This window comes from Nomascus leucogenys, chromosome 13 (assembly GCF_006542625.1).
Source record: "Nomascus leucogenys isolate Asia chromosome 13, Asia_NLE_v1, whole genome shotgun sequence".
Classification (NCBI taxonomy): domain Eukaryota; kingdom Metazoa; phylum Chordata; class Mammalia; order Primates; family Hylobatidae; genus Nomascus; species Nomascus leucogenys.
The window spans coordinates 91165786-91178010 of NC_044393.1; the positions used below are offsets into that span (position 1 = coordinate 91165786).

The 12225-nt window shown below is 39.3% G+C and overlaps 1 protein-coding gene across 1 annotated transcript in view; it reads left to right on the plus strand.

The window, feature by feature from the left end:
* Positions 1-12225, plus strand: part of MGAM2 (maltase-glucoamylase 2 (putative)) — a 108299-nt gene that overhangs the window by 60998 nt on the left and 35076 nt on the right. Inside the window, exons 32-35 of the mRNA XM_030825795.1 lie at positions 6225-6332; positions 8016-8078; positions 8932-9066; positions 10673-10757. Coding sequence (XP_030681655.1) covers positions 6225-6332; positions 8016-8078; positions 8932-9066; positions 10673-10757 — 391 coding nt within the window. The remainder of the gene's footprint in view (positions 1-6224; positions 6333-8015; positions 8079-8931; positions 9067-10672; positions 10758-12225) is intronic.

Sequence of the window (12225 nt, forward strand, 5' to 3'; positions counted from 1 at the left end):
ATTTTAGATTCAGCATGTACATATGTAGGTTTGTTACAAACATGTATTGTGTAATGCTGACGTTTGGCGTATGTATTAGTCTGTTTTCACACTGCCAATAAAGATATACCTGAGACTGGGCAATTTACAAAAGAAAGATGTTTAATGGACTCACAGTTCCACATGGCTGGAGAGGTCTCACAATCATGGCAGAAGGTGAAAGGCATGTCTTTCATGGTGGCAGACAAGAGAAGAGAGTTTGTGCAGGGAAACTCCCCTTTTTAAAACCATCAGACCTCATGAGACTTATTTGCTATCATGAGAACAGCAGGGAAAGATCTGCCCCCGTGATTCAGTTACTTCCTACCGGGTCCCTCTTAGAACACATGAGAATTCAAGATGAGATTTGGATGGGGACAGACCCAAACCATATCAGAGTATGATGGAACCCATCACCCAGGTAGTGAACATAGTAGCAAACAGGTAGTTTTTCAACCCATGCCCCACTCCCTCCCTCTCCTCTCCTCTCTTATAGTCTTTGGTGTCTATTATTCCCACCTTTATGTCTATGTATACCCAATACTTAGCTCCCACTTATAAGTGAGAACATGTGGTATTTGCATTTCTGTTCCTGCATTAATTCACTTAGAATAATGGCCTCCAGCTACATCCATGTTGCTGCAAAGAGCATAATTTCATTCTTTTTATGGCTGTGTACTATTCCATGATATATATGTGTACCATATTTTCTTTATCCAATCCATCATAGATGGGCTCCTGGGTTGACTTCATGTCTCTGCTATTGTGAATAGTGCTGTGATAGACATACAAGTACATGTGTTTTTTGAGAGAATAATTTATTTTCCTTAGGGTATACGCCCAGTAATGGGGTTGCTGGGTGGTATGGTAGATCAATTCTTAGTTATTTGAGAAATCTCCAAATTGCTTTCCACTGTGGCTGAACTAATTTACATTCCCACCAACAGTGTGTAAGTATTCTCTGTTCTCCGCAGCCCCACCAACATCTATTTTTTGACTTTCCAACAAAAGCCATTCTGACTCATGTGAGATGGTATCTCGTTATGGTTTGATTTGCATTTCTCTATTAGTTATGCTCAGCATTTTTTCATGTTTGTTAGCCACTTGTATGTCTTCTTTTGAGAAGTGTCTGTTCATGTCCTTTGCCTACTTTTTAATGGGATTGTTTGTTTTTGGCTTGTTGATTTAAGTTCCTTATATATTCTGGATTTTAGGCCTTTGTCAGATTCATAACTTGCTATTATTTCCTCCCATTTGGTAGGTTACCTCATTACTCTGTTGACGGTTTCTCTTGCTGTGCAGAAGCTGTTTATTTTAATCAGATCCATTGTCAATTTTTGGTTTCATTGCAATTGCTTTTGAGGACTTAGATTATTTGCTAAGGCCAATGTCAAGAACATTTCCTAGATTTTCTTCTAGGATTTTTATAATTTGAAGTCTTACATTTAAGTCTTTAATCTATCTTGAGTTAATTTTTGTATATAGTGAAAGGTAGGAGTCCAGTACCATTCTCTTGCATATGGTGAGCCAGTTATCCCAGCACCATTTATTAATAAAGAATTCTTTCCTTCTTACTCATTTTTGTCAGTTTTTCTGAAGATCAGATAATAATTGTAGGTGTGTGATAGTATACTTTGAGGTTGGGTAATGTGATACCTCTAGTTTTGTTCTTCTTGCTTAGAATTGCTTTGGCTATTCAGGCTGTTTTTTGGTTTCACGTGAATTTTAGAATAGTTTTTCTAATTATGTGAAAAATGACATTTGTAGCTTAATAGATATAGCATTGAATCTATGAATCGCTTTGGTTAGTGTGGCCGTTTTAATGATGTTAATTCTTGAGCATGAAATGTTTTTTCATTGTTTTGTGTCATCTCTGATTTCCTTCAATAGTGTTTTGCACTTCTTGTAAAGATCTTTCACCTGCTTGTTTAGATGTATTCTTAGGTATTCTATCCTTTCTGTTGTTGTTGTAAATGTGATTGCATTCCTGATGAGCTATAAAAACATTCTCGTTTTCATAGTTCTTCTAGGTGTGAAGTTGGATTGTTAATTTGAGATCTTTCTAACTTGAGATTTCTAATTTGAGATTTCTCAGCTTGAACGTTATTGATGTATAGAAATGCTACTAATTTTTGTACATTAATTTTGTATCTTGAAACTTTACTGAAGTTGTTTATCAGTTCTAGGAGCCTGTTGGCAAAGTGTTTAGGGTTTTCTAGATATGGAATCATGTCATCCTTGAAGAGAGATAGTTTGACTTCTTATTTTCCTATGTGGATGCGTTTTATTTTTTTCTCTTGCCTGATTGCTCTGGCTAGGACTTTCAGTACTATGTTAAATAGGAGTGATGAGAGGGGGCATCCTTGCCATGTTCTAGTTCTCAAGAAGAATGCTTCCAGCTTTTTCCTATTCAGCATGATGCTGGCTGTGGGTTTGTCAGAGATAGCTCTTATTATTTTGAGGTACTTCCCTTTGATGCCTAATTTCTTAAGGGTTTTGCCATGGAGGATGTTGGATTTTATCAAAAGCTCTTTCTACATCGATTGAAATTATCATATGGCTTTTGTTTTTAATTCTGTTTATATGGTGAATCACATTTATTGATTCACCTATGTTGAGCCAAACTTGCATCCCAGGGTTATGGAGGAAAGCCTACTTGAACATGGTCAGTTAACTTTTTGATGTGCTCCTGGGTTTGGTTTGTTAGTCTTTTGTTTAGGATTTTTGCATCTATGTTCATCAGGGATATCAGCCTGAAGTTTTCTTTTTTTATTGTCTCTGCCAGATATTGGTATCAGGATGATGTTGGCTTTGTAGAATCAGGTAGGGAGGCATCCCTCCTTAAATCTTTTGGAATAATTTCAGTAGGATTGGTACCAGCTCTTTGTACATCTAGTAGGATTTTATTATGAATCCATTTGGTTAAGGACTTTTTTTTGGTTGGTGGGCTTTTTATTGCTGATATAATTTTAGAATTTATTATTGATCTGTTTATGGTGTTATTTCCTTTCTGGTTCAGTCTTGGGAGGTTGTGTGTTTCTAGGAATTTATTCATTTCCTCTAGATTTTCTAGTTTGTGTTCATAGAGATGTTCATAAAAATCTCTAAGGATATTCTGTATATCTGTGTGATTGGGTATAATGTCATCTTTGTCATTTATGATTATACTTATTTGTATCTTCTCTCTTTTTTTCTCAATCTAGCTGGTGGCCTATAATCTTGTTTATCCTTTCAATAAAACAGCTTTTGCTTTTGATGATCTGTTGTATGGATTTTTGAATCTCAATTTTGTTTAGCTCTGCTCTGATTTTGATCATTTATTTTCTTCTGCAATCTTTGGGGTAAGTTTGTTCCTGTTTTTATAGTTCCTCTAGTTGTGAAGTTGGATTGTTAATTTGAGATCTTTCTAACTTCTTGATGTAGGCATTTATGGCTATAAACTTTCCTAGTGTGTCTTAGGGATGATCATCTTGCATAATATTTCATAGGGATTCTCTGAATTTCTGAAATTCACATGTTGAACTCTCTAGCAAGATTGGGGAAATTTTCATGGACAATATCTTCAAATATGCTTTCCAAATAATTTTTTGTTTCCCCTTCTCTCTCAGGAATGCCAATGAGTCATAGATTTGGCCTCTTTACATAATTCTATATTTCTCAGAGGTTTCATTCATTTTTAAAAATTATTTAAAAAAATTTTTTTTCTGACTGGGTTGTTTAGAGGGACTTGTCTTTGAGTTCTGAGATTCTTTCCTCAGCTTGGTCTATTCTGTTGTTAATGCTTGCAATTGTGTTATAATTTTTTTGTTTTAATCCCAGAAGTTGAGTTTAGGAAGTTCAGTTTAGCCATTCAGTTAAAATGGCTGTGTTATCTTTCACCTCTTGGATGATTTTACTGGCTTCTTTGAATTGAGTTTCAATATTCTCCTGAATCTTGTTGAGTGTCCTTGTCATCCAGGTTTTGAATTCTGTATCTGTCACTTGGGCCAATTCAGTCTGGTTAGAAACCATTGCTGGGCAGCTAGTAAGATTGTTTGGTGGTCAGAAGATACTCTGACTTTTTGAATTGCTAGGGTTCTTGTGCTGATTCTTTCTCATCTGAGAGGGCAGATGTTCCTTTATCTTTTTGAAGTTGCTGTCTTTTGGATATGGCTTTTTGTTTTTATAGTCTTTATTTTCCTTGAGGGTTTGACTGTGGTGTATGTTGAGTATAGTTGATTGGCTTCATTTCTGGGTGCTTTCAGAGGCCCAAGGCTCTTTAAGAGATCTTTATCTGTGGCTGAATTCCTGCATTGGGTTTCACAGGCACCCTTTTTGTTTGGTGGTGTAATTTAGGCTGCGATACAGTAGATGATGCTTAAGAGTAAGGGCCAGAAGATAGCCTCTTACTCAGCTGCAGGCCTCTTTCATATTTCAGCACATTTGCAGTAGTGCTATGGGGTGGGGGAGATGGGGGATCCAGAGATGGCCCCCTTGCCAAGTCCATCTTTGGTGCTTGAGGGAGCCTCCTCTAATCACTGATATCACGCCTGTGTTTCCTTAGCCCCAAGGGCGTCCCTGACAGGCTGTGCTCTTCCCTCTTAGGCACAGCCTGAGCCAAAGGTCAGGTCACCATGAGACCTACAGCTCCCTGTTGGTCCTCTGTAATTGGCAGAGTCAGAGTGGGTTGTGGGGTATGTCTGGGGGTGATCTGTTGATGCAGCGGGTCAAGGGCAGAAGATCTCAGGCACTGCAGTGTTGCCGTAGGGGTGCAGCTGATATGGTGCCATGATCCAGTATTTTCTGCACAGCAAATGGCTTTGGAGACCTTTCAGCTTGCTCTCCCCCAACTGAGTCTCCTTCCAATGTCTGCTCCAGTAGCTGCCCTTACAAGCTAGTTTTGTCCCAAGCCTTTTGCACCCAGATTGTTGGTCTGTTAGATGTTCTGGGCTGTGGAGCTCCCTTGGGCAGAGGCTGCGGCTGGTAAACAGGCTACATCCTTCCCAGACCAGTCTTGCAGAGGGAGGCATACCCAACTCCCACACCAGCACACAAGCCCATACCTCACTCTTCTCAGTGTTCTGAGAGTAGGGTTCCTCGCCTGCTCAAGCCTCAGCCACAGATCTCAGCTAGAGAATCCTGATTTGTGTGCTTAAACCTTGGTGGGTTGGGACCAGGCCTGCAGCTTTGTTTTCTGGCCTTAGGGTCCAGCACCGGCTCTGCTGGGGGTCAGAGTACTTCCAGGCCACCAGCAAAGCACTCAGGTGGGGCAGTGGAGGCTGTGCTGTGTGCATTCTCTTTTGGGAGCAGCCAAGCAGTGACCTTGGAAGGGGCTGGCAGACGGGTGGCATCAGATCAGATGCACCCTGGTTCTGTAGGAAAGACAACGCTGCTGTCTCCCAGCTCAGCTGTCAGCAGGGGCTAGAGCCACTCAGAGCAAGATGGAGAGCCTTTTCAGGTGGGTCCTCATGGTCGTGTTTTGCTGCAGATGCCCTGTATGCAGAGCCTTCTCGTCTCTGCACAGGCTTGAGCTCTGCCTCTGCCTACTCTCCAGGCAGTTTCTCTTGCCAATTCAAATGTCTATGGTGTTTGTGGGGTCTGTTGTAGCTAGGATCCCGGATGTCTGCAGTGCGAGTTTCCCTTCACTGACCCCTCCCTTGGGACCTGTTCAGTGCCAGGAGCTGGTCCTGGCACTCAGCAACTCTATGTGGGATTTCCAGCTTTCTCCCTCTTACACCTCAGTGTTTGCATTGCCTCTCTATAGACTGGCAGTGTTTTCTCTCAAAAGGTCTGTTTGAAGTGTGATGGTTTACTCAATATTTTGGTTTTTCTCTGTGGGAGAGGTGCTTCCCAGCTGTATCTAGCTGGCCATATTGTCCCCTTTCCTCTCATTTTATTACTTATAGGTTTGGGTGGTAGCTTTTTGTAATATAGAAAGGCTCCTTCATTTGTTGGCACAGATTCTTATACCCTTTGAAAGAGATTACCCCTCATAAGGGTTTTATATCTTACTTTGAGTACTTATGGCACCATCCCTTTTCAATTGGCTATGGTAATATATGCAGTAAGACATAAGGCAAATTATCAATGATTTGTATTTTATTTCATTTGATTTTTGGTATTGAGATTCACCATTTCCTTCTGCACTATGAACTACTACATTTTTGGAGAGAAATTTTCTTAGAGATATTTTCCTCACATTTGCTGTTGAAATTCTTTTACTGCAGGACCCAGCCATTTCTGGCAATGAGACACAGTATCTCCCATTCATTAGAGGACAGGAAAATAACGTGTTCATCAAATGGCCTGACACCAATGACATTGTCTGGGGAAAGGTAAGGCTTGGGGAAGATGCTTACAGTTAATTAACATCACAATGTCTTGAAATAAAACAGCTCTCAATACACATTGGAAAATATATTGGACAATCAATAAATTATGAATGAGTAGAAATCTGTCTGATGCTGATTAGCTCAATAAGCATTAATAAGACCAACGTTACAAATCTCATCCTCTATTATTATTGAGCACTGTCTATTGCCTGGAAATACTCTGATGTCCCCACTCTGTATTTATTCCACATGGTCATTTAACAAACATTAAGAATCCCTTTGAGAATGACACTGAAATCTGTGTCTCCCAGCCACTTACATGCAAAACATGCATTCACCTTTGACCTATCATGCTTAATCTGCCTTCATATCTAAATGAATCATTAAGTCCTATAGATTCTCCTCTTTCTCTTGTTTCCTTTAATTCATCTTTATGGCTTCAATCTTCATCTTCATATGTCTGATTTTTGGCAATAGCATTTTAGGTGGACTTCAGGTGATAATAGCTTTTAGCCTAGGTTCGAATTCTGTTCCTTAATTATACTATGCTACTTCCTACTGCTCTGGGTGTATTCCAGGTTCACTTTTTTTTTTTTTTGAGATGGATTGTCACTCTGTTACCCAGGCTGGAGTGCAGTGGTATGATCTTGGCTCACTGCAACCTGCTTTTCCCAGGTTCAAGCGATTCTCCTGCCTCAGCCTCCTGAGTAGCTGGGATTACATGTGTGTGCCAACACTCCTGATCAATTTTTGTATTTTTAGTAGAGATGGGGTTTCACCATATTGGCCAGGCTGGTCTATAACTCATGACTTCAGGTGATCCACCTGCCTCGGCCTCCCAAAGTGCCGGGATTACAGGCGTAAGCCACTGCACCTGGCCCCATGCTCACTTTGAATATTACCTTCTCAACTTACCCAGATAATATCTTCACTTCAAGATCAACTCAAATCTTACCTTGTTTGAAGCAGTTAGTAACTATTTTAGTTTTTCCTATTTTCCCTTGTCTATAATATTGCCTTCAGTATAGCATACAGTGTAGCATTTATGTACTATCTGTGAACTCTTAGGAAACAAGTACTATTTCTTACTTAAATCTCAGTAAATACAGATCCTGGAAGAGTGCTTGTCATATAGGAAGTATTTAGTAAGTGTCTGTTGATTGAATCAATTAATCAGTGTATATATACTTAATGTCCTGGTAGTTACAGCTAAAATTGGTTGGTACTATGGATTTTTTAATGCTACATATACTTGGAGTCCCCTATAAGTCATGATAGTGCTTAAAAGTATTGAGGTAAGGTGTATGGGTTATGAATGGAAATCAATCTTATTTCTTTAGAGTCACACTTCACACTTACTATGAATTTTGTTATAGGTCTGTGACAAGGAGATCAGAGACCTGAGAAATCACTCAAAAGTTGATTGTTCAGAGGATATGTTTAAAAGAAATTCAGTTAATTATTAAGTTCAAAAATAGAATTTTTAAAACATATAGAATGAATCAAGAGACCCAGCTTACTTTCTCCTAATGTAATTTTGTAGATTCAGCCTTTACAGTTTAATTTATGGCAAAGATTCACAAGCGTTTCATGGAGATGCATGTCATCAGAGTCTAACACATGAAATATCTCATAGTTTGTATGCAAGGATCTGTAAAAGTTTTAATTGCCCTTCTTTTTCTCTAGGTTTGGCCAGACCTGCCTAACGTAATTGTAGATGGATCCCTTGACCATGAAACTCAGGTTAAGGTACAGTTGTATATAGATTTTTGTCAACATTGCCCTAAACATCTGGATATTTACGTCTTTTATCCTGATGAATAAGTAGCTAACCCTTTAGTTAAGTAGCCCTAACTTGAGGCTGCTTATCCACTGTTAGTTTCTTGGCAGAAAGAGATCCTTGAGTGGAAAGCTCGACAAACAGCAAACACAGAAATGTGTAGAAGGAAATCATCAATGAAATCCTCTCATAAGTGTGCTTTTAATGGGCTGTGATTTGTTTGAACTTTATGATGCTTGAAAAATAATGAACCAAAGTCTAGCATTTTCTCACTAGAGGGGAATCCATTATGAACAGACTGGATTTTAATAAATTATCTGCAAACAAAAGAAAATACAAGTCAGTTGAATGAAGGAAAGTTGTTAATCTCAGCCTGGTCATCTAGCATCCCCTCTACTCTGAAGTTCACTTGCCCCTGGATGACAGTCCTCCTTCAACTCATTTGAGTAGTCTAGAAAAAGCTTTTGCTACTATCACACTGATTTTTAAGTAAAAAAAAGAAAAAAAGAAAAAGTATTTGCATTTCTAAAGTTCAATTGTTCAGACACTGTTAATTTTCCAGTCTTGTGATTACATGTCCAGTTATAAAACAAATCCTGTATTTGAAAGGGATTTCAAAGCTATCTAACCTTCTTCTAAGAAAATAAAGAATGAAATCAGCCTTCCCCAATCTCTGCTTCTGTTGTAAACTCTGTAACAGCAGCAGATCTGAGATTAGAGCAGAGACTGATCTGGGCAGGCACAAATTCCTGTTTATCTCCCATTTGTGGTCCTCTGTATAGGCTGAGACCCCGACCATGAGAGTGTGTGTTATTCTTACAGCTTTACAGGGCCTACGTTGCCTTTCCTGACTTCTTTCGTAATAGCACAGCTGCGTGGTGGAAGAAAGAAATAGAAGAGCTCTATGCAAACCCTCGAGAGCCAGAGAAGAGCTTGAAGTTTGATGGATTGTGGATTGTAAGTGCACCCTTGGTTGTCTTTCTTTTTCTTTTTTTTTGGGAAATATTAGCGAGTCAAAACATGGGAAGGAGAGACTAGCAAAGCAGAGACGTAGGGCTGAAGAGATGAAAGGGAGAAATGCTGTTACAGAATCTAGGTGCTGGGACCAAGAGAAGCAGAGATCATTGCTGATCTGCCCAGGGACATATTGTCCGGTGGATGTTGGAGCTGACAGAGGAGATTGCTACTGCTGGAGATGCCAGAGCAAAAGAGAGAGGGAGAAATCACCTCCCATCTCCAATCTCTTGCCAATATCACCCACTGGCCAAATCTACCTGAAAGCTTATTGTAAGGGAGTCTTACAGGGCAGAGCTGGGAGTGGGTGAGGCATGGAGCTGAGAGCAAGTAGACATTTGCCCTAGTACTGGGGCAAACAACTCTGAGGGAATGGCTTAGAGGGCCTGCTCAGACGTTTGTTGTAAATGCCAGTTGGCCTTAAAAGCAGGACTTCCTGAGATGTCCCTGGGATATATGTCCAAGGGCAACTCTATCTGTGTTTTCCTCTGTCCTGATTTCCTTCCCCACTGTCCAGTGGCCTGAAATCTTAAGCAAGCTCTAGGCCAGCTCTGAAGAGCTATTCAGCTCTGGGTCAGACTGGAAGAAGTCTGTGATTCACCCCAGAGACAAAAGTCCACTGAAAACACTGGGGCCTCCCTGGCCACCTGCGCCTTCAAGATAGTTAGGCACAGAGTAGACATGTGAAAGACACAAGTTAACTCAAACAGGCAAATCAGACAGTGAAGAGGTGTGGGCAGCTTTGAGAATAAGACATACTGATAGCTCTGGGGTAGTATTTTTTTTTCCAATGGAGGGAAAGCTGTAGCTGGGTAATTCAAAGTAATGAATAGTTCCTCAAGTATTTTCATTTGCCTTTAATATGTCCTATTTAAAATAGTCTGGCATTCAAAAATTTAACTTTTCCATTGTTGGAGTGCGCAGTGAACATTCCTTAGGAGCCCCTACTCCTTGCATTTAAGTAATAAATTCCCCAAAGTGTGTTTTTATTTCCAAACTTGTTTCTGAGTTACGTACAACTTTTTAGAAATATAATTATGGCAGAAAGTGAGATAACTCTCCTTGTGTTTGGCCTATGCCAATATCAGAATTAGTCCAAGTGACTGGACTAAGAAAAATTAGAGGAAGATAATAGTAACCTCTGGCCATAGATTAAAAAGTGAATAATCCATGCATAGTAAAACAAAGATGGGCTACCTCTGTTGGGGAATTGTATCAAGAGATTTCCTTACGTCCTTTGTCCAGCATTACCTCACTATTTTTGCCACTATAAAACAATCCTTGTAAGTTTTAAAATGCCAGGTAAGCAAGGAGTTTAGCACTCCACTTTGGCCAATACAAATTTTTAGAGTAGATTTGGGTCAATGCCAGGAATTAAACTACACATTTTTAGAGTCCATTTGGGTCAATGCCAGGGATTAAACACAGTGAACTAAACCACCAGCTGAGATGAGGGCTTCAAAAGTCATCTCCCTGAGGTAGTGTCCTTTATAGTCAAAGCCATCCTGCCCCTGACATGACAGGATCTTTTTTTGTTAACTCATTTCAGGATATGAATGAGCCATCAAATTTTGTGGATGGATCTGTCAGGGGCTGCAGCGATGAAATGCTAAATAACCCACCCTATATGCCATGTATGTAAAATAATTACTTCATCAACTTACTTTCCTACTCAAAGACTCCAAAAGTTTTCCTTTTACTGTCAAAGTGAAACCTAATGTTGAAGACAGAAACCATTCTCCAACATGACATGAAATCCCAAGTAAGATAACCTTGAATAAGTGCAGCTAAACGAATTATTAATCAAGCAAGAAATAATGACATGATGTGGTGTGAAAGAAACCAAACAATGCGTGGTACATTTGATTCCATTGATAACTATGAACAGATTGCTAAAATTTTAAATAAACCCTTACACACACACACACACACACAAACACACACACACACGTGGAGAGATGTTCTTTTGATTAGAGTATTAAAACCTAGTTTCTGAAGTCTCTCTGCCCATGCAAACAGACATTTGATGAAGGATACTTTTTGGTCATTCTATGGTACAAACAAAAATAGAATATTGGGATCAAAAGGATCTCAGAAAGTTGAATCTTCTCATGTTGCAGAGAAACAAGGAAGGAAATGACTCACTTCTAAAAGTACTGTACCACGGCTGAGGTGGGAGGATTGTTTAAGACCAGGAGTTTGAGTCTTGAGACCAGCCTGGGCAACATAGTGAGACCCATACGGAAAAAAAAAACACCAAAAAACAGAAAAACAACAACAACAAAAGGCACTATACCAGTAATCTATGGGACAGAATGTAGAATTCAAGTTTCGTGATGTCTACATCACTGTTATGCTGCCCATTTCTCACTCACTCACTCGTTTATTCATTTTCTCCTTCGTTAATTTAATGCAGAGGGTGTTTGACTTGCAATGGTCTGACTTAACGATTTTCAACCTTACAATGGTGAGAAAGTGACACGCATTCAGTAGAAACCGAACTTTGAGAACCCAAATAACCATTCTGTTTTTCACCTTCACTATAGTGTTCAATAAGTTACAAGAGGTATTCAACACTATGTTTTAAAATAGGCTTTGTGTTAGATTACTTTTCCCAACTTAGGCTAATGTAAGTGTCTGAGCACATTTAAGGTAGGTTAGGTCCATTCAATGCATTTTCAAGTTACAATATTTTCAACTTGTCATGGGTTCATGGGGATGTAATCACATTGTAAGTTGAGGATCATCTGTATTTATGTATCAAGCAAATGCTGTCAAATCAGAAAGATTTAGAGACACAAATACAAAAATGAGTGAAGCAAGATTTATTCCCTGGAGAACGTTACCATCTAGTGGAAGAAACAGTCCTAACAATGAAGGAGTTTATTATGTTGGCAAAAGGGCTATGACAACACTCTATAAATTAAATCAGAGTTGGTGCAAAACGAAGGGGAGCTGCTTTTCCCAGCTCCATATTTTATCCTTACCCTTCATTAGTTATAAAGACACAGAACATTGTTTTCTATAGACTAAAATCTCATAAAATTGGGCCTGTTACTGGTAACAAAGTTGTTGACTGAAGTAAAGAAATGCCAGAATGAT